We start from the raw sequence: 23,046 nt of genomic DNA on the forward strand, positions 1-23,046 counted from the left end.
TCAATCATTCATATTTTCTGTGATTATATGAATCATTGTTATACAACGGTTTTAATTGATATATGATTAAGAGGGTTTGATAGGTTATGCCTAGAGAAGACGGATTGTACTAGACCCTAGTTTAGTTTAATTTATGTAGACAGTTCGTACCAACCGAAGATGAGTTATACTATTCCATTGATTGTGTGTATCCTATTAAAGACGTAGTTAATCCATACTTAGGGAAGACGAGTCATACCGCATCTTAGTGGTTAGGTGGATGGTCCGTGCCAATCGAAGATATATTATATTTATTCTTTATATGTAATTTCTTGACTACTTGAGTGAAACCAGCCCTATATCATGCATAGTATAAGTTTTCCTTGTTAATTTATGATTGACCATTGTTACGAGGTGAGTGGTGAAATCAATCCCCAATTCTTTTTCTCATCACAACTCTCTTTATTTTTATGTCTTTTACTTTTATGTATTTATTTTTAGAAAACAAAAACTAAATCAAACATCTTTTAAATTAAGTTATATTTAATCTTGAAAAATTTGATAGCAATTCCTACACGGTCCTTGAGGTTCGACACTCTCAATATAGTCATATCTTACAAGGATTCGTTTTATTACGAGTAGTTATTTATTATTGATATATTTTGGTAAACAATTATTGATCCCACGGTGGCGGAGGCAATGGGGGCTTGGCATGCTGTGTCTTTGTGTAGTGCTTTGGGATTGCCCAAAGTGGTGTTTGATGGGGACTCCTTTGTCGTGGTGGCTGTTTTTGAACAATGAGAACTCGTCTTGTAGCTCCTATGGGCATATTGTGGAGGACACACGGTCTTTGTTTCAAAGTTTTCTTGATGTTGAGGTAAGACATGTTCGGAGGGTGGCCAACCAGGCTGCTCATGTTTTGGCAAAGTTTGCCTTAGTTCACAAATTGGATTTTGAATGGCCGGGGGCTTGTCCACAACAAATTTCACAGATTGTTTCTATTGAGCAAGGCACTTATTAATGAAGTTCTCTCTTTTACCCAAAAAAAAAAACACTTGGATCAATCTTGTTAAAAAATGGAAAAAAAAATAATTCAAAATCAGCCCCTATTGTTTTACTTGATTTACAATTAGCTCTTTGTGGTATAAAAATGAACTCAGAGGTCCCTCGAGTATGCTTAAAAAAAAAAACAATTTACTACCTATAGTATAATTTTGTTAAAACGCTTGACGGATTCCGTTAGTATGTCATGTCCGTGTTAATAAAATGTTGATATGTGTTACTCTTAATAAGCTCTATTAACTAAGCTATAGACCCCAAAATATATAAATATATTGAATTAAAAAACTAAAGAAATAAAATATAAAATTAGTTTTAATTAAAAAAGAAAAAGAAAAAGAAATGGGGTAGCTCAACCGCCATCCCTGAGATGGGAGTGGCGCACGACCACCCATTTCTCTTTCTTTTTTAATTAAAAAACAATTTAATTCTAATTTTTAAATATTTAGATATTTGTATTAAGAGTTAGACATGTCAATATTTCATTAGCACCGTGTGATACACTAACGGAATCTATCAAGCGTTTTAACAAAATTTGATTATAACGAAATCTATCAAGGATTTTAACAAAAATTTGATTATGAGTAAATTTTTTTGGCATATGTCAGTGCTCCTCGAGTTCATTTTGATACCATGTAGCTAATTATAAATCTTTTTTTTTTTGGAATAATTATAAATCTCGTAAATCACGAATATTGATTTTACATTTTTCTCAAAAATAAAAATAAAAATAATTAATTGAGACTACCATTAGCATTGTTTTAGCAGCATTGCAGAATAAAAAATCCAGTTCATCGTCCTCTTCCTCCGCTTCTCTCGACTCTCCGCTCGACGCCTACACGCACAACACACCCACAGCCTCACCATACCCTTCGTTCACACACCACACTCCCTCAACCACCACCGGCCGTTCCAACTCACTCCCGGTGGCCAAATACCGGCGAGCTCACCGGAGCTATCCCTGCAGGGCTCGGCACCCAGAGAAAAATTTAAGGTTGGGTTTCCTCTATCTAAAAACTTGATTCATGTGTATAAATGATGGGATGGGTAATAGAATGGAAGTTGATAATGCCCATTTGACAGGCCCGACTTGGGGAGGGGGAAGTCTTGGCCGAGACCCACAATTTTGGATATTGATGGGGATTTCATTTCGGTTCAAAGTTCAAACCCCATGTAAATGGATTCAAGTTTGGGATTTTTTGATTTTGCTTATGCTTGGGTTGTGTTTGATGATTTCTTTTAAGAATTTCATTTTCGTCGAGTTAGGTTTCTTAGCTACCATATAGATAGATATCAAAGCACCCTTATTTACTTTTTTCTTGTTTTATTTTTTCATCTTAGTTTTGTGCATGGCCGTTAATGTTCGTGCGAGTGTATCTGTTGGTCTGGTTGTATTGCAGCCTCTATATTTTGCTAAGTATAGTTTTTTGATGGTTTCAGTGTTTTCTGTGGTTGCGGTTGACAACGATTCCACTTCTGGGGGAATTGCTGCAACAATGCAAAATCTGCACCGTATTATATCCCGTTTCTCCTCCACTTCACTAGGCTCAACCACGACTACGGCCAGAGTTTTGGCAGACAGAACCAAAACCAAGTTGAGTGACACTATCAATCCGAGAGAATTTTCAGCAAAATCTGGTGAAAATGATGGTAAAGATGAGTGGGACAAGACTCTGGCAGGATCATTTGGTGATACAACAGCGGGTGATTTGGGGTGGGATTCTGTGTCTTCTTGGTCGACTGGATTGACCAAGGAGCATTTTGATGGTGAGGTCCCGCCCCCGTCCCCGCCCCCGCCCCTGCCTGCTGGAGGAGATGCATCACATTCTTCAGTTATCTCTGGATTGCAAGAAATTGATGATAAGGTGAGAGAATTGGAGGCAGAGAATCGCAAAAGTAAGGCATTTGTGGATGGATGGGGCGATAGGATGCGGGAGATGAGTGTGCTCTTGAAGCAAGTAAGAGAGCCTGGTGCGAGAGGGTCTTATCTCAAGGACTCAGAGAAGGCCGAGATGTATCGCTTGCACAAGCAAGACCCTGAGGTTTACACAGTCGAGAGGCTAGCCAAGGATTACAGGATTATGAGGCAGAGAGTGCATGCCATTCTTTGGTTGAAGGAGCTTGAGGAGGAAGAGGAGAAAAAGCTTGGGCATCCTTTGGATGATTCTGTTGAGCTCTTGCTTGATACTTGTCCTGAGTAAGTTATTACTTCTGAGCATTGCTTAGTTTAAATTTATGTGGTATTTTTTTTTTCTTCATATTATGATTATTTGAATGCTATGAGAAATGGTAGGTACTGATACTACATGTGGTTATTCTGTGATTTACACTGATTATGTGCTTGTTTGTAAGCAACTTGGCTACAAGTTTAGTTGTCAATATCAGTGAGATATGTATCAAAAAGTATCTTCTTGTATAAGCCAACTACTGTGTGCTTATTTCAAGTTGTGATTTTTACTCAGAAAATGTTGTACTATTGATGGTCCGGATATCATTCTTCTACAGCCATGCACGACACATCATTTTTGTGCATGTATTTATTTATTTTAGGATGTCTGTCCATGTTGAGTGGAATTAGTTGTCTTCAAGCAGCCCATGTTTAGTCAGCCCACTGCTAATCCAGCCTGCTTATCCTCCAATAGTGACACCCCAGTTGAGCCCTCTAAAGTCCAGATTAGCTGGCCTTGATTCAGCTTAAGCTCTCCTAGTTGGCCATTAAGCTATAGTTGATTCTGTTCTAGATATATACTTCTCCACTATGAAAAGTAGGTAAGCTTTGCTTGAATAAGCAAGCCCCTATAAGAGAAAGCCACTACAAGCCTGAAAAATTTCTATTTGCTTCCATTTGGTAGATATAAGTGTTTTCTTGGTATGGGTAAACATTTATGTGTCATTGTCGCTGATTCCTATACTATATAAACTTTCTTCTCCACCCTCCTCTTCAATTTCTCTGCTTATTCTTGTAATGTATTTTAATCTTATTTATGCAAAAGCACAAGCGTTCTTGCCATCCATAATTCTGGATTTTTTTTTTAACTCCGGCTGAGTAGTTGCTGAATAAATTAAGATGTTGATAAGAGATTTTCAGTCCTACAGTTTAGTGAGTGGGGTGTACAATTATTTTTTTTTTATTTTTTTTTATTTTTAAATTTATGGCAAATAGGTTGAAGTCGGTGTTGGAAAAGATCGTCTCAAGTTCTCAAAATGCGTTTAGCAGGGGTAGACAAATACTGAATTCTGTTCGTGGTGGCGAATGAATGCTTGGATAGTCGGCTTAGCTCTGGGGAACCGGGTATCTTATGTAAATTGGATTCGGAGAAGGCTTGTGACCACGCCAATGGGAGTTTCTTTTATATTTATTGAAGAGATGCGGTTTTGGGGAGAGATGGCGAGGTTGGATAGCTCATTGCTTTTTTGCGGTTCGGTTTTCCATTCTCATTAATGGGGCGCAATCGAGTTTTTTTTGTTAGTTCACGTGGTTTAAGACAGGGGGGTCCATTGTCGCCACTTTTGTTTGTGATTATTTTTTTGATAAGTTTTGTTTGTGATTATTATAGAGGCTTTAAGTAGGATGTTGTTTGCTACGGTGGATAGATGGGTTCTCTCTGGGTTTTTGGTGGGTTGAGAAATCATGAGGTGATGGTGGTCTCACATTTGCTGTTTGCCGATGATAAGTTAATTTTTTGTGAGGCTAATTTGGAACACTTATGAAATTTGAGATGTTTGTTTTTATGTTTTGAAGCAGTGTCGGGGTTAAAGATAAACTTGTCTAGGTCATAGATTGTTCTTGTAGGCAATGTGGGGGATGTAGAGTTTTTGGCTAGCATTCTTCGGTGTGGGGTGTCGTCATTGCCAATGAAGTATTTGGATCTTCCCTTTAGTAATTAGTTTTAATGATTTCTTTATTTCGTTTTCTTCTTTTTCTTAGATGTCTTTCTTGTATATTTCCCGTGTACTTTTAATATATTTCTCTTACTTATAAAAAAAAAAAAAAAAAAAAGTATTTGGGTCTTCCCTTGGGTGCTCATTATAAGGCATCCACCATTTGGAGTTGCATTATTGAGAAGATGAAGCATAGGTTGGCGGGATGGAAGAGACTTTATTTATTAAAGGGAGGTAGGTTAATTTTGATAAAAAGTACTATTTCGAATTTGCCAACGTATTACTTGTCCATTTTTCCTATTTCGGTAGGAGTGGCTAATCGATTGGAAAACTACAGAGAGACTTTCTGTGGGGGTGGGGTGGGGGGGGGGGGGGGGGGGGTGGGGGTAATGAGTTTAAGTTCCATTTGGTGAAATGGTCGCCTACATGTACTCCGCTAACATTAGGAGGTCTAGGGGGTAAAAAATATGATTAATTTTAACCGAGCCCTTTTGGGGAAGTGGTTGTGGAGGTATGCAATGGAGAGAGGCTTTGTGGAGAAAGGTGGTGAGTAACAAATATGATAGTATGAGGGGTGATTGGTGTTCTAAGGAGGTTGGGGGGCCCTATGCCATGGGCGTGTGGGGGATGGTTTTGCTAACTATGTGAGATATGAGGTAGGAGATGGATCTCATGTGCTGTTTGAAGGTCTCATTTTCGGAATTATTCACTATTGCTTGTGGCAAGGATGCATGGCTGGCGGATAATATGCAACTTCAAAATGGAAACATTCATTAAAATATTATATTTACTAGACTGGTGCATGATTGGGAGGTGGAAGTGGTTTCGGGGTTCTTTGAGAATTTGTATTCTCAAAGATTAGGGCATGGAGGCAAGGATACAATTTGCTGGATTCCGTCTAAAAGGAAAACATTAGAACGTTAAGTCGTATTATCAAATAATGTAAGGTCCAACCTCCATTGGAAAAGTATTTGGAAAGTTAAGGCTCCCCCGAAAGTAGCGTTCTTTGTTTGGACTGTGGTTTTAGGGAAAATCTTAACTTTGGATAATTTATGAAAGATGAATATTATTGTAATGGAGTGGTGTTGTATGTGTAAGAAGTGTGGGGAGTCTGTTGATCATTTATTCCTTCATTCTGAATTTGCAATTGAATTGTGGAATGCAATTCCTCAGCTGTTTGGTGTTGATTGGGTTGTGCCTCGAAGGGTGAGTGATTTGTTAGGAAGTTGGAGGCGACAATTTGGAATTCGTCATGCTTTGCAAATCTGAAGTTTGGCTCCTTTGTGTTTAATGGGGTGTCTTTAGCGAGAGCGGAACGCAATGAGTTTTGGAGATCGTGAGAGTGGTTTGCTAGAGATAAAGAAGATGATGCTACAATCCATATATACATGGAAAGTGGCTTGGAATAGTGTGCATATCTCTAATTTTTCTTAGTTTTTGGAGATATGTGCTTTTTCTATATTTTAGGGGTTCTTTTGTATACTCGTTGTGTACTTGGATTGTGCCCCTCTACGCTTTGATTAAATATACATTACTTATCAAAAAAGTTATTATACCTCACTTAGAGGAGGGTTTTTGGGGATCAAGGGCTTAGCAGGCAGGGCATGTTCCTCCACATGATAAGCAGACTAGGGGCAGCTTCCTTTACAGTGGAAAGTGATTTTCTAATGTGCCACTTTATGAGTTGCTTATTTTTGGAATATTGGATATTCAGATATTGAATGCAATTTAATAGACTCTAGGTTGTTGTGCATAAAGAATCTGTAAAGGAAGAATAAAAGGGAGGGAAAGTTAAGAAAGGAGCACAGAACAAGATATTTTACCGATGGAATCTGACTATTTTCAAATTTCTTCTACTCCTTACTGTAGATATAAATCCATGAATCAAGGTACTAGGTTTTGGTTCTAATAAGTATCCTGCATCATACAAAGAGGTAGATATGTATGGACATCATATGACATATAGAATGACCTAGAGATACGTAACATAGTAGTAGATGCAAATCACTGTGAATCTAATTTTAAATGGAATAATATCTTTAAAAAAGGATTTCCTGATATTTTGCCTATCAACTTTTGTTGTTCTATTGTCGTGGAAACTTCAAGGTATCAAACTTGGTAATATGAATTGCCTGCTTGTCCACATTGAGATCGAATGTGTCAAGCATTGGCAGTTAGAGGGACATGCATCACATGTTCAGTAAAAAATTAAGGTAATTAGTGATGTAATGCCCTTTCTCTCGTTTTCATGTCCATGAAAGTGTAGATCTTTCATGAGTTAAAAAAAATTTCTTTTTTTTTTTTTGCCCTAGAATTGAATTTACTATTAAAATGGGAAACATCTGGTGCATATCAGAATGGTGATAATAATTGGGTGGTTCCTGTGGTGGGGGGTCATTTTGAATTGGCAGTTGGGTTATGATAGATGTGGTGGTAGGAGTTATTAGTGATTGAAAATGATAGAGTAGTGCTCGTGGTTGTGATGGCATCAGGTTTTGAATGTGAAAATTTGTTGTCTGCTTTGGTGGTGGTAGTGCAGGAAACTAATTCTACTCCTGGTTGGTAATCCAGATTTTGAAATTGTAGTAACCAAGTTTAGAGTGAGAGTGGCATGGAAGGACTAAGGTGACATGTTAAAGTTACTTCAAGGTTCATAGTGTTGCTAGGAGTCTATAGCATGCACACATGTATACATGCCTTTATCATAAGTACTCGGGCATGCATATACATCACACACACACTTTTAAGGATTTTGCTTTATGAATGTATACATGAATGACTGTTTTGAGATGGTCAATTGTTCATCATCACCACTAATAAGCCTCGGCTTAGGAGTGAAAAGCTGGTTTATTCTCTTATAGAAGAAACTTAATTTCATATAATACTCATCTCCTTTCATCTTGCAGATTTTTTAATTCCCATGATAGGGAATTCCATGTGGCTTCCCTTGCTTACAAACCTGACTTCAAAGTTATGCCAGAGGGTTGGGATGGTACCACCAGAGATCTGGATGAAGTCCATTATGAGATCTCCCAGAAAGAAGATGAAATGCTTTATCAAGAATTCGTCCAGAGGATGAACTTCAACAAAAAGAAAGTAAGTGCTGTGTGCTACCTGTCTTTTCCCTGGGAAATAAAATGCGAAAAATAAATGTATACCATCAAGAGCCTGTTTTATTATATTAGGTTTGTTGTTTTATTGTTGAACATTGTTTATTATTATTTTTTGTTGCTATTAGCTTGCTGCTTTCTATTCTTGGATCCAATTTGTTAAATGATTGCCCTTCAAGGACAAAAGAGCTTATTCATTTTTTGAGTCATGCCCCCTCAATTCTCCCTCCCTCCACACACACACATACAGATAGGTGAAGAAGCAGAACCTATTTGGAGTCTTAATTAGAGGAAGTTGGTTTTGTATTTGATGGTTGAGATGAAGGATATAGATATAGGGGTTATGTCATCGTGGCTCCTATTTCAGTATTTTCAGTATTTTAGACTGTAGATGGTGGTGGCACAGAAGCTGAGGGTTAGCTGGTGATCTTAGACCGATCTCTCAGCAAATTAGGTGACTAAAGTTGAGTGACCTGTGGCCTTGTGCATTGTAACAATAGTGCCTTAGAGTGTGTACCCATTGATTAATCGGTTGCCTTTAGACGAACTCATTCACTTTCTTCTGCCTGCTATTAGAAATTTAGAAGTCACTATCAAAATTGAATAACTTATTTCTGATAGTAGGAAATGAAGTTTATTGCACAGATAAAAGTAATCGAATTAATGAGATGTAAAGGTTGAAGATGAGAGGTCAAAGAAGATGACTACAGGTAGGGATGAGTTTGGGACCTCTTGGATGGTAGGTCTCATCTACTCACCAAATGATAAGCCTTTCTAGCTTGTCCACTGAGTCCCAAGCACAGGGCCACGGTTTGGAGGGAGAGAATCACATTGAGTAACTAGGGAATCCACCAATATTTTTTCATTGAAGGGCCACATTGTTGTTTTACATGCGGAAACTAATGAATGGACCACAAATAGTGTGCCTTTGTTTAGTCCCTTTGCAGGTCCCCCATGGCTTTTGGTTCTCAATTTTTGTCTGCAGATCCCAACTGATATGATTTCACTTGCATACAGATGGCAGGAGAGGTGAAATGCCACAAGTATAGCCGGCGCCGCCCACAAGAGGGGTGGAATTTCACGGTTGAGAAAATGGGTCCGCGAGGGAAGCGTGGAGGTGGTGGTGGATGGAAGTTTGTCAGCTTGCCTGATGGTTCTAGCCGACCTCTGAATGAAATGGAGAAAATGTACGTGAAGCGAGAGACCCCCCGCCGCCGACGCAAGATACTCCCCTGATGACCATGTCTCTGTTCTCAAATCTTATGATCAAGGATTTTTGTAGCTTGTGTATCTGATAATTGGGATTCTGAGGTGGTGTTGACCACAATTTTCATGTTTCCCCTCCCTTCGGTGCAATCTTTCGTTTTTTTGCTTGGGAGTATGATTATGTTACTTTTGTGGTAAAACTTGTTAGGGGTTCAACTTCGTTTCTGTACAAAGTTGCTATATGAGCAACACTTATTTCTTGCCTCTTATCTAGTCTAGGCTGGAGGAAAACTTAAATTCATGCGAATGTTGATGCAGCTTTAAGCAATTAAGAGCTTTCATAAGTGCTTTTATGCCCCTGGTTTCTCTTAGTCTTCTTCAAACTCGGACTAACCAAGCAGAGCCATTGGAAACATAAAATCTCAAAGCCATTAACCAATAAACTCTACATACATATCACTTTTCAAACGTAGATCCCACTAAAAAAACAATTCTTACTTTCATATAACATCAAAACACTCATCAAAACCATTATCAAACAATTTTCATACACTTCTCTATTCTTCTTGTTAGGTTTTTTATTTTTTACTTTTTTTCTAAGAAAGCATTGAAGATAGATTAATGAAATAACTTGTTCTTTTAATAAATAAATAAATATTTTCTTGGTTTCTTTTTTAGCTTTTCCCCCTAAAGCTCCCTTATCTGATCCTGTGTATTGTAAATGAATTTGATCTCATGTTTGTAGTGCTCTAGGTAAAACTCCTCTCGTCCAACCACCATGTTTAAAGCTTTGAAATAATGACTACAATAGAAGTTTTGTTTTGCAGGTTGCAGATTCTGGCCTTGACATCCTTTCGCCGATGTTTATGAGAAATCGAGGGTCCTTTTAATCATTTGTCGGCGACTACGAACCCAGTGGTTCATCATGGGGCTCATAGCCCTGTTCTGGTTGTTTGCCATTTACTCTCAACTAGGGGTACATGATCGTATACCTACCAATTGCTCAATGTAGTCTAAACTGTCCTAAGGTGCATGGTCCATTTGCCCAATTGCCCAATGTGATTCAATCATAGGGTACATGGTCAATTGTCCAATATAATTTGGGGTTTATGACCAATAACCTGATATACTTTGGGGTACATGACCAATTTCCCAATTCCGGTGTAATATGGTGTGCATGACCGCATGCTACTCAATTGGTTATCGATAGGTTATCTTTTAACAATATCTTTTAACAATTCACGTTATCGATAGGTTATCTTGGTGGGCCTTTATTTTAGGCGGCTCATAGTCGCAGGTCCAAAGATTGACCCCTTCTTATTTTCAATCCAGGTGCAGGCCCTTTAAAATTGAACCTCAAGAGGAACAGGGGCCACTTTGATTTACATTAAGTAATAATTTTTAAATATTTGTTTTGGAAAGGAGGCAACTAAATAAAGGAAAAATAATTAATCTAACTAGAAGAGACATTATTATTTATAGAAAACAAATATTTTTAATTTTTATTTATATAAAACAATTTCTTTTTGGAGCCGGGGCGGGCAATTGCCTCCCCCTCCCTTGGCTTTGCGAGTGCTTCTAACTATGGACAATATAGAGTGAGTTTACCAAAAAATTATTTTTATAAATATGTAATGAAAGCTAAGTATTTGTTAGAAAAATATTGATCAAGACATGTTGGCTATATGTCTATAACAACTTTTGTTTTCATGTTACATTTTTACAATTCAAAACCTTTCTTTTTCCTTTGGGGCTCTAATATCAATATTTTAACCATGGTTTTTTTTTTTTTTTTTTTTTTTTTTTGGGTGAGTGAATGACTCTTTGTAACCCAAGGACTTGCCTTTTCATATTTGCATATGTGGTTTTAGGGTGTGACAGGTGTTAGAACAAAATAGATATATACTAAAATGCATGGGTTAAGGTTTATCAGATCTTATCAAACAAGCAATCTTTTTGTCTATGTTTCTCATTTCTCTCTTTCAATCAGTAAGGAATTCAGACTTTACAAATAATTCACTCTTTTTTTAATTTTTTTTTTTTTTATCCTTTTTCATTTTAGTCTTTATTTACTGTTTCTTGTCTGAGTTATAAACTGCAATAGCTTCCTTATTTTCAAATTTGAGCAGGAGGAAATTCATATTCGTCGTTATATAATAATACTTTACAAAACAAACCACTCTAATATTTCCACGAGAAATGCTAGACTTTTCAAAATTTCTTCCCAAATAATTTATCATAATTCTATGAGATTATGACACATTTTCCAAAATAACATATCACATGAAATTGTGACACATCATTTGGAAAACAAATTTTGGAGAAAAAAATTTGAGATGTGTAGCATTTATCTTTTTTCATGCTACACAGACAATAAAAAACAAAAGCTATTATTATTATGACATTCACAAATATTGTTGTGGTAGGCAATAAATAAGGAAGATTTTTATTACTGTCGTAAAAACATTATTACCACGATTTATGAAGATGGTCAAAAGAAAACCGTCGTAATAAAATTATTTGTAGCTTAAGTTATAATTGGGTAGGTTCTAAGTTATAACCATGGTAATGTATAACCACTTGATATTTTTCTTAATAACTTTTAATTTAAGCAATAAATAAATAAAAATAAAAGACAGAAGAAGATTATTTTAAACAAAAAGGTAGATCAGCTCTAAGATTCTGTTCGGAATTGTGTTAGGAAGTTTAAAAGTCGTCTCCTTAAATATCCCAATGAAAGAACGATAACAAGATGTACATATAAGCATTTCCTCATTTTCTGCGTAGTTTAAGTACTTTTAGATTTTTAGTACCAAAAAAGCTATGTCAAATAAAAAGTTGGCATGTTTGATAAAAAAAACTACAAAACTACTTCTTTGACTTTTTTGTTCTAAAAAGAGTCAAAGCACACTTTTGAAAAAAAAGTTTAAAAATGAAGATTTTTATAAATTTTTTTTTTTTAGCTTTAAAAGCTCTATTTTCCAACGCAATTTCAAACAAGCTTTAAATCTTTTAAAAGTAATGCTACATATTACACTCTCATCCCACCTCCATCTTAGTGGACTGTTGTGATAGTACCCATCAACCTTTGGATCAGCCATCGTTAAAAAAAATAAAATTCAAAAACTTATGGCCACATCAACCAAGTAAAATAGGTGTGAGTAATACTATACACCATCTTTTTATCCCCCAAAGCTAATGTAACGTAGTCCCTCATAGCATGTGATGCATGAAAATATATTTTTTTGTTGGAATAACCACGCCACATCATGTTTAGAGAAATAAAAGGAAAATAAAAGAATTAGTCAATAAGCATATAGTATGTAGCATTTCTCATCTTTTGATTGTTAGACGCCTAAAAAGTATGTCATGATTAATGGGTCAACCTGTTAACATAAATCTTTGCCAACGTGCTAGATAGTCTTATGCTAAAGAACACCATATTGAATTTGATTAGTCCTCGTATTTTGTACCACTCTTATTTTTATTTTCTAATTTTACCATTCTTATTTAAGTATAAAGAATCAAACTCCAACAATAAAATATGATTACAACATCTTTTTGTCAGTTTTTATTTGGATAAAAGTCTACCATCAATCATGGGTTTGTAGTGTTGGTTTAGTATCAAAACATGGTTGGTTGTAATCATTAAGTTAAAGGTTGAGTCAAGATCGAATTGTAGTCGAAAACATGAAAAATCAAGTTTGTGTATGATGTCCACAAAAGACCTTATCGAAGCAAAACGACCATTTCGTTTTATTCTGACATTAGATGAAGACAAGCTTGGTAGCGTTGGAAAGATAACTCAAAGGGCTACAACTTTGTATGTCACAAATATTTTTTGATTTCAATGGTTACTAGGTAAAACAAGGTTGTCAATAGAAGTCTAAAAAGTTGGAACAAAAATTTATGTACGCTGACTCGTGCGTACATGTCCGGACATGATAAGTAACAGAGAGTTACGTGCACTGGTGCATGTGCACATGTTTGGACAAGATGAGGAACATAAAGTATCGTGTGCTGCTACATATACTGATGTCTAGACATGACGCTGTTATAAACTTATAAGGACTAAAACCATAAGGATGTCCGAACACCTCATTAATCTATTCAAACACCACTCTCTAAAAAGCTGAAAAACCCTAATTGAATTAACTTAAAAAGCTATGTTTTCTCCCCATTTATATAAGCTTCATAACCAACTCAAATCTGCCCCCAAACTACCAATACAATCATATATCTACATATATTTAATAATTACAACACCAAATCATCAATTTCTGACATTCATAGTATCCAAGCAACGCAAAATTTAATTTACAGCAACAATAGGCATCAAGTTTTGGGAATATATATCTATTAGCTAATCCAAGAAGCAAGGCTGTCCAGTTTTATTTATGTATAACAAAATTGGATGTTTGATTAAATTTTAACAATTTTCATGTCATCCCTTTGTCCATAATAGTTTTAGATTTCTCATTACAATCACTTAGCATATAACTATACTAAGTTACACACTATATACTATTTTATTCACTCTTGTAATTTATTAGTAAGCATACATCATGTATATAACGTAAAATTACTGCAAGCATTTAGCCTATCAATGTTTGTGTCTTAAGAAATTGATGGATAATTCTAAAAGCCTAAACCAGTCCACAAAATAAATATTGTTACCGTGGTCAACATCTATATTAAACTTATTAGTTTTCACTATGGCTGTAACATACATGGCCTTTCTATTTCAATATTTTTATCAACCTAAGCAATAAGATTTCAAAGTCAATAATTCATGAGAGACATCAAACTAAGTCAAAACAAGCTTGCACGAAAGTTACATAACCCATCATTAATGCAACTCCAACAATATTAGAAACAGGCACAACATTATCAATGTTCCAACAAATTTAGAAACATACAGAAAAAAAAATTATAATTCAAGTATCCTAAACATTAAAAGAATATGAAAAGTAACCACCAAATTGCATATTACAACTTTAAAAAAGGCAACATACATTAATGTTACCGGATAATATGCTTAACTAGTCAAAATTTTACTTTCTTTTTTTTTTTTTTAAACCTTGGCCGGTTAAGTGGTAGGTGAAAATGTGTGAATGTAGTGTGTCCATGTAGGGTTCTAGAAGCTTGTGTTGCAAAAGCTATATTTGTTTTGTATTGAAATAATACTGAAAAAAAAAAAAAAAAAAAAAAAAAAAAAACAAGAGAAGAAAACCGAGATAGATAAAAGTAAAAAAAAAATAAAATAAAAGAAGAAGAAGAAGAAGTTAAATACAGAAAATTTTCCTTCTTCCTCCCTTGTTTTTTGCTCACTTTTTCTGCTCATTTTTCTACAGAAACTTATGCTACAGTTTCTTCCCTTATTCTCTTGTGTTTTCTTTACGTACTTTATTGCCTTTGAAGTGTGTCTTGTTGGAACAACCAGCCAACAGAGTTTGGTATCAAAGCTTGGTTCAAATAAGAGTTTCGGGCAGAAAGTCAAAAAGAAAACAGATGAAACGTTGAAGGAGAAACATGGCCAACACAAGCAATGTGAATTGGAGCAGTGTTTAGGTACCAATTTTTTCTTATGAGAATTATGATTTCTGGTGTATAAAGATGAAAACCTTATTTGTCTCCATAGATTTGTGGGACATGGTAGAATCAGGATATGAAATACATGAATCTACATTTGAGTTGACAGAAGCTCAACAAAAGGAGTTGAAGGAGAGCAAAAACAGAGATGTAGGAGCTATTGGAATGATTCAAATGGGAGTGTCATAAACTATTTTTCCAAGAATTATGGGAGCAACGAGAGCTAAGGAAGCATGTGATATTCTCCAAGAAGAATTTCAAGGAGATAAAAAAGTGAGAGCCATCAAATTTCAAACTCTTAGAAGAGATTTTGAAAATATGAGAATGAAAGAAAATGAAAGTGTGAAAAATTATTCCACTAGATTTTTGGAGTTATTAAATTAAATGAGAACTTGTTGAAAAAATATTAATAAGCTTGCATGAAAAATTTGATGATATGTTGGTTGTTATTGAAGAAACTAAAGACCTCTCTAGATTAGGTGTCCAAAAGCTATTGGGTTTTTTGAAATCTCACAAGCAAAGGTTAAAATGACACATCCAAAAATCAATAGAGTGCATTTTAATCTAAGCTCACTGTTAATGCTAAATTTTTTGAAAAGAAAGAATTAGGTCTTGAACAAGGTGAAGGGAACTCATCTAGAGGAGGTAGAAGCTTTAGAGCAAAACGAAGAGGAAGAAGTCCAAGAGGAAGAGGGAGAGGGAGAGGCAGTTATGAAAGAAAATCAAGTGATGAAGGTTCTTCACAAAGATGTAATATTTGCAAGAATAATAGTCATGTTGAGAAAGATTACTAGTTCAAATGAAAGCTACAATGTTTTCATTGCAAAAAGTTTGGTCACTTGCAAAAAGATTGTATATTATTGAAGAACAATCAACAAGCAACTTTCACCGAGGAGAAAGAAGGTAGAAAAACTTGTTCTATTGATGCCAACATGTTTCTAAAAAGAAGAATGATACATGGTTCTTAGACAGCAACTATAGCAATCACATGACACCGGAGAAAGAAATATTTATTGACATAGACACCTTACTCCATTCCAAAGTGAAGATGAGAAATGGTGTTGTGGTGGATATAAAAGGAAAAGATAGCATTGGAGTTGAAACCAAGAGAGAGTTGAAGAGAATTTGTGATGTTTTACTTGTCTTGGAGCTAGATCAAAACTTACTTTAGTGTTGGACAACTCTTGGAGCATGATTATGCCCTTCACTCTGAAGGTCATAGATGTACAATTTATGATGAATGGAAAGAAAAATTGATTCTAGCTGAAGTTAAAATGGCTTAAAATAAAAGTTTTCCACTCACTTTCAAATATACAAAAGATGTGGCCCTAAAAGCTAGTGTACTAGATAAATTATGGTTGTTGTATAAAAGACTTGGTCATCTAAATTTTCAAAGTCTTAAATTACTACATCATAAAAATATGGTGCAAGGGCTTCCTACTATTAGTAAAAAGATTAATTTTGTGAGGGTTGGAGTTGGTTCATACTGATGTTTGTGGACCTATGCAAACTCATTCTCATTCTCAAAATAGGTATTTCATTATCTTTATTGATGATTATAGTCGCATGACTTGGGTTTATTTTATGAGACAAAAATTTGAAGTTTTCAATATTCTGAGAAAGTTTAAATGTCTTGTTCAAAGGCAAAGTAGTTGCCTTATTAAAGTATTGAGAAGTGATGGAGGGAAGGAATATACTTCAAATTAATTTTATAAATTCTGTGAAGATGAAGGCATGGAAAGATAATTGACAATTTCTTATACTCCACAACAAAATGGGGTGTCTGAAAGGATCGAAGAATCAAACAGTGATGGAAATGATCAAATCAATGTTGCATGAGAAAGGTTTACCAAAAACTTTTTGGGCTGAAGTTGTGTGCACAACTGTTTATTTGATGAATAGATGTCCAACAAACACCTTGAGGAGTAAAACATAATTTTAAGCTTGGGGTAGAAAAAAGCTATCAATCAAACATCTTAAAGTGTGTAAAAACCAAGAAAATAAATAGGTGACTTAGCAAATTAATAATTATATTTATTAATTAGATGAGGCTAATAATTAGATCTTGAGTAATAATATGTATGTTATCAAGATAAAATGAATTTAGGATAAAATAATAGAAATTAGAATAATAAAATATTACAAATGGGTCATTAGAAAATAAAATGTCAATAATGAGTCCTAATGTAGTGAGTAACTAATTGTAAGGTTAAGTTGTAATGGTATTGAATAAAATGGGGTTAGATATTAGTTGTTAAATGAAAAGAATTAGATGGGGGCAAAATTACAATTTAGAAAATATAGAGGCTAGAATTGGAAAAAGTCCAAGGTTTGGTCTTATCCACAGCCACATTGGAGAAATGATTTTCTGCCTTCAAGCCCCACAGCCTCCCATTCTTCTTTCTTTCTTCCCTTTTCTTCCTTTCTTTCTTCCTTCCTCTCATGCACGTCCCCTCCCATTTTTCTTTCATTTTCCTTTTCCCTTCCATTCTCTCCCCCATCTTCTCTTGCACTGGCCAAACCGTGAGAGAGAGAGAGAGAGAGAGAGAGAGAGAACCCGTGAGTGTGGAAGTAGGTTTTTGGCCGTGGGTGGTGCGATTTTCGGAGCCTTGGTGGCTGGGCCACCGTCGTGGAGTGGCGGTAGCGGCTGCGCAATGGATTCCAGCCTTGATTCGGTGAGATTCTCCTTTTCCCTTGCCTTGATTTTGGTTAAAAAATACCTTGGATTTTCCGTGCAAAGCCGTGTAGCTTTTTTTTGGAGGGTTTGAACTAGATGAAATTCTAGGGTATGGAAAGCTACGAATTAAGGTAAATAATTTTATGGGTCTTGGTTGGGAACTATTTAGATGAAAATCTAGGGTTTCTGGTGAATTTATGGGTTTGATTTATGGGCATGTAGAACGGTTTTATTTTTTTGATTTTTGTAGATTTGTTGATTTGAATATGGAATTTCTTAAAGTGTATGGGTGTTGAGTCCGAATCTAGGACTCTGTTTGGAATTTCCATTTGGTTTGATGGATGTTTGGTGAAATCCAAATTTGGTTTTAGGTTGATGATTTTGATGAATGAGTTGTTGATGTTTATAATTTAAAGATTGTGCTAAATGAGGATGACAATTTGTTTGGGTGTTGTTGAGAAATCTAGGGTGTTATATGGAGATTAATTTTTAGGGGACTTTGTTGAAGATTTTCGAATGGGTATCCTTGGAGTTGGTTTTATGGATTTGATGGGCTGATTAGTGTAGTTTTGTTGGGCTTAAGAGTGGCATCTTAGGGGTTGTTTTGGAGTAATTTGGTTGGGCTGATTTGGGGTTTCTTGTGAACTTGTAGGTTTGAAGTGCTAAGTGGCTTAATTGTGTTGATTTGTTATGGGTTTGATGGTGATCTTGTGTGATTATGGGTTTGAGGATATTGATGGATATATATATATATATATATTTTAATGCTAAGAATTTATGTTATTTGGAAAGTGGTATTGCTTATGGTTGATTGATGAGCATGTGTTAGGCTTGTTGTATGACGGGGTTTGGTATGGAATTGAGTACCGGATGGTACTCTAATTAAGGAAATTGGTTTGGTTGGTTTGTTGGAATTGTTGGAGGTTAATCTTGGTAGGTTATAGCTAATGCTTTGAGATGAATTAAAGGGAGAGCCTAAGAGAAGTTAAACAAGTAATTATGTGGTTAAATGATTTTTGGTAGTTTTGAATTGGTAGATTTAGCATTTTCACTATGGGGCTTTGCTTGGAGTGGTTTTATGCTAGTTAAATCATTCTTTGAGTGTTGATGCTTGGATAGAGGAATGGTGGATTCTTGATGAAATGAAATTTGGTTAATCTCGATGTTATGGCTACTTGTGTTGAAATGAAGGTGCGAGATTGTTGAATGTAGGTTGAGTATTGGTTGGTTGAGAAGAGTTGAAGTTATTGCATTTAGACTCTTTGGTGTTGATGGTAAATACGGTTGAAATAAAGAATAGGTTGTAATATAAAGTAAAGGCGTAAGCTAAATAGTGAAGTGATCAAATGAATAGGGTTATGAAATTTTAGTTAACCTGGTTTAGTTATTAACCCCAATTGAATCATTAGGGTTCTATAAAACTTAATTAATAAATAAAGTACATGAGATGGTTTATTAGGTGAAAGTGTCATAGGATTGTGACATATCCCAAAATAACCTTATGGTATTAAAGAATAATTAATAAATTAGTAATATTTTGGGAATACCTAATTAGGTTTTGGATTCATTTGGAATAGTTGAATATACTATTGAGCTAGGCTTAAACTTAACTTGTGTTGTATATATATATAAATATGTATATACATGTATATGAGTCCGATATACATTGTTAACTTTGTTGATAAACAACAAGTCATTTATGGATTGACAATGATAATGTGATACAACAATGATATGTAAACCAATGAAGATAGTAAATACATCTTATTGTTAATAATGAATAAAATACGAACATAGAACCGTGGATTAACCTAATAATAGTCTAGGTACTTAGCTAGCTTTAAAAGAGAATAATGCGATGTGTGAGCCTGCGGGTAGTTAGGGTGTCATAGAGTATGGGATTCAATAGTGTGGTTTAACGATACCAATGTTTGCAGGATAGTGTTCGGATTGGAGACTTCAGTAGGTTCTCCAATGTAGAGTTCGAGTCGTGAGTCCAATGCAGCTAAAGGTGAGTATTCTACTTACTGAGAAATTATATTTTATGTATTATGAATTTGTAAAATGTATATTGTTTTATGAATTCAAATCGACCATATGATGAATTATATGCTTTGAGATAATTTGATTAGTTTCAATTATGTTTAAACTACATAAATGATGTTTAAGAAATGATGCAAGAGTGAAATGTGTTGAATTGATTTAAAGTGTTTGGGTATGTTCTGCTGTTGGGATTTAAATTATGCAAATTGTTTGAGAACATGTCATGTTGAAACTGTTTATGTTTTATAAAGAAACTATGTTTTGAATGATTTCAAAGTATTTGATGAAATGTTGGATTTGTTTAGTTTTAAGGAAATTTGATTTAGTAACAGCATGATTTTAAGCATGATACAGTAGTGAAACATATATTGGTCAGGTACAGAGCATAGAGCATGTAGTATAGAGTATACATACCCCAGCAGTATCAGCATATCTGTATCAAGAGTATCAGCATACCCAGTTTCATGCATATCATGTACATCATTGTTTCATGAGTGATGTTTTTACGCTATGAGTAGTTTTTACTAAACGTGTTGGTATGCATAAGTGTCTTAAATGAAAAGCGCTTATGTATATTCCTATCGGATAGTTGCATGTGTTAAGAAACATTGAACTTGAATGTACATGGATTCATGACTGCCCAGGTGCGAGTAATGGCATGTCTATGAGTAAGAAGGTTGATTGTTATTGTTCTTCAGAAAAGACGTGTTAGCATAATTGAGTTCAACTCTAGTGCTCACATGATCTACTGACGGTCAAGGTACGAAGCTGAAATACGAGTAGAGATGATGTTGCGAGTATTTTGTTGAAGGATGATATCCTAGTATGGAAGAGTAAGATGTCATGTTTTATTGCTTAAGACTTATATGTAGACGTGATATCTGTGATGGAGTGATCGTGTGCACATATGTTTGAGCCACCAATGAAAAGTATTATTATAGAGGGGTCTATATGTAGAACCTTCTAAGCAGTAGATTGGAACTTCTACATATGTTCACAGCTATATAGTATGTTTTAAATGTTTTCTGGATAGTCGGTGTTTGCTGTATTAGCTATTGGTAAATTGTGGCTGATATAGTGCTCGCGTGACTAAAAATAAAATAAAGGTTGGTTCTTTGTGAAAACTCAGTTAGTTTTATATCACTGAGGTCTTAGTATGTTTTATACTGAGGCGGTGAACTCATTCTTTCACCTATGCAGATGTGGATACCACCACAACCGTGTAAATGTTCCTTTGGCTGCAGGTACTTCGGTATAGTTGATGGTTTGGTAACAGTGTACTTGGGATATTATGACTAAAGCTCGCCGCGATGGTTGTAATTGTCAGACCACGGGTTGTCCACTATTTTTAGGTCTGGTATGGCTTGTGACATTTGTGTCACTTGTTCTTTGTAGAGCCATTATTGTATGTAATTATTGTGTTATGAAGACTCAAACAAATAGATGTTAAATGACTCTTTGTTGTAATTAATTTGTTATAGATGTATAAGTTGTAATTAATTTATGATAGATGTATAAGTTGTAATTTTCGCTATTCAAGTTTATGTTTTTCGTTGCATAGTTAAATAGATGTTACTCTGATGATCAGGTGCATGTTATGGGGCATGTGCCATATGTTGGCTGAGCGACACGTAGTCGTGCCACTGCGATGACTCGTTTTGTGTTTGTATAAAAAAAAAAAAAAAATGGTCGTCACAAAGTGTTTGATTATATTTGCTACGCTCAAATTGCAAAGGAGAAAATATACAAGCTAGATAAGACAAGTGAGAAGTGCATATTTGTTGGCTAAAGCTCAATGTCAAAGGGCTATAGGTTGTACAACTTGAAGACCAACAAAGTAATCATCAACTGAGATGTCTTATTTGATGAGAAACCAAAATGGAATTGGGAGCAAGGTCAAGTTTAAGATCAATTTGTTCCCATGACTGTTTTACAAAAACAACCAACCCAAGTAAATGAAAGCAATGATGATAGCACTCACCCATCATCAAGTTCAACTTTATACCAAGTTCACCATCATCTCCTAGCTCAAGTTCAACATCTCTAAGTTCAAGTCCAATGAGATTGAGGAATATGGATGATATTTATGCGAGATGCAACTTTTGTGTTGTTGAACCTGGAAACTTTGAAGAAGCAGTGAAAGAAGAGAGCTGGAGAAAATCTATGGAAGATGAAATTTAGGTTATTGAGAAAAATAAAACATGGAAGCTGGTTGATAGAACTCAAGACAAACAAATTATCAGTGTGAAGTGGATCTACAAGGTAAAATACAATGTAGATGGGTCAGTTCAAAGAAACAAAGCAAGGCTAGTTACAAAAGGGTACTCACAACAACTTGGTGTTGATTTTCATGAAACTTTTGCTCATGTAGCTCGCTTGGATACAATCAGAGCTTTAATTTCCTTAGCAGCTCAAAATGGTTGGTTATTGTACCAACTTGATGTCAAATTAGCCTTCTTAAATGGACAGTTGAAAGAAGATGTGTATGTTTAGCAACCTCAAGGATTTGTTTTCCAAGGAGATGAAAAAGTACACAAGCTAAAAAAAGCTTTGTATGGGCTAAAACAAGCTCCTAGAGCATGGTATAACCACATTGACAATTACTTCAATGAAAGTGGTCTCAAAAGGAGCAAGAGTGATCCAACCTTATATTGTTGATTTTTATTGTTGCATTATATGTCGATGATTTGATATTTAACTGGAAGCAATGCCAAAATGATTGAAGAATTTAAAAGAGATATGATGAACAAGTACGAGATGAGCGATATGGGCTGCTACACTATTTTCTTGTTATGAAGTGTATCAAGACGAAGAAGATGTGTTTATTTCACAAAGAATGTATGTTGAAAATATTATGAAAAAATTCAGAATGATTGGTTGCAACACAACGGCTACACCCCTTGATGTTAATGAAAAATTAAAGAAAGAAGATGGAGGAAAAAAGTTGGATGCTACTCTCTATAAAAGTTTGGTTCAAAACATGCTATATCTCACAGCAACAAGACCTGATATTGCAGCAAGTTTGCTATCAAGGTTCATGTCCAAGTCAGTTTCACTTTGCAGCAACAAAAAAATGTGCTTAGATACATTCAAGACACTACAAGTTGTGGAATAAGATATTGTAGAAATTTCATAATGAAGCCGCTTGGCTTTTATGATAGTGAGTGGGGTGCTTGTGTTGACGATATGAAAAGCACCTCAAGTTAAGGTTTTTAACTTGGATTAGGTGTATTTTTTTGGTCCTCGAAGAAGCAACAATCAGTTGCTCAATCTTCAGCAGAAGCTGAATATGTTTCAGCAGCAATAGCTATATCTCAAGCTATTTGGTTGAAGAAAAAAATCCTTGATGATATTCGTGAGAAACAAGAAGAGATTGTACATTTGTATTGTGACAACAAATCAGTCATAGCAATGGCAAAGAATCTTGTTTATCACAGCAGGACCAGACACATTGCAATCAAGCATCACTTCATCAAGAAGCAATTGAAGAAGGCGAAG

The 23,046-nt window shown here is 35.2% G+C and overlaps 1 protein-coding gene and 1 long non-coding RNA gene across 2 annotated transcripts; both read left to right on the forward strand.

The window, feature by feature from the left end:
- Window positions 1-1,802: 1,802 nt before the first annotated feature.
- Window positions 1,803-9,580, forward strand: LOC133879294 (protein GAMETE CELL DEFECTIVE 1, mitochondrial). The gene is made up of 5 exons (XM_062317826.1): window positions 1,803-2,032; window positions 2,122-2,211; window positions 2,479-3,235; window positions 7,827-8,016; window positions 9,048-9,580. The coding sequence occupies exons 2-5, from the start codon at window positions 2,175-2,177 to the stop codon at window positions 9,264-9,266; spliced, it is 1,203 nt and encodes a 400-aa protein (XP_062173810.1). The 5' UTR covers window positions 1,803-2,032; window positions 2,122-2,174; the 3' UTR covers window positions 9,267-9,580.
- A 7,561-nt stretch (window positions 9,581-17,141) lies between these two features.
- On the forward strand, window positions 17,142-21,059 carry LOC133863215 (uncharacterized). Its single transcript, XR_009899374.1, has 3 exons — window positions 17,142-17,503; window positions 19,443-19,516; window positions 20,749-21,059. It is a non-coding gene; the product is annotated as an uncharacterized LOC133863215 (long non-coding RNA).
- The last annotated feature ends 1,987 nt before the right edge of the window (window positions 21,060-23,046 follow it).

This window comes from Alnus glutinosa, chromosome 1, assembly GCF_958979055.1.
Source record: "Alnus glutinosa chromosome 1, dhAlnGlut1.1, whole genome shotgun sequence".
Taxonomy (NCBI): domain Eukaryota; kingdom Viridiplantae; phylum Streptophyta; class Magnoliopsida; order Fagales; family Betulaceae; genus Alnus; species Alnus glutinosa.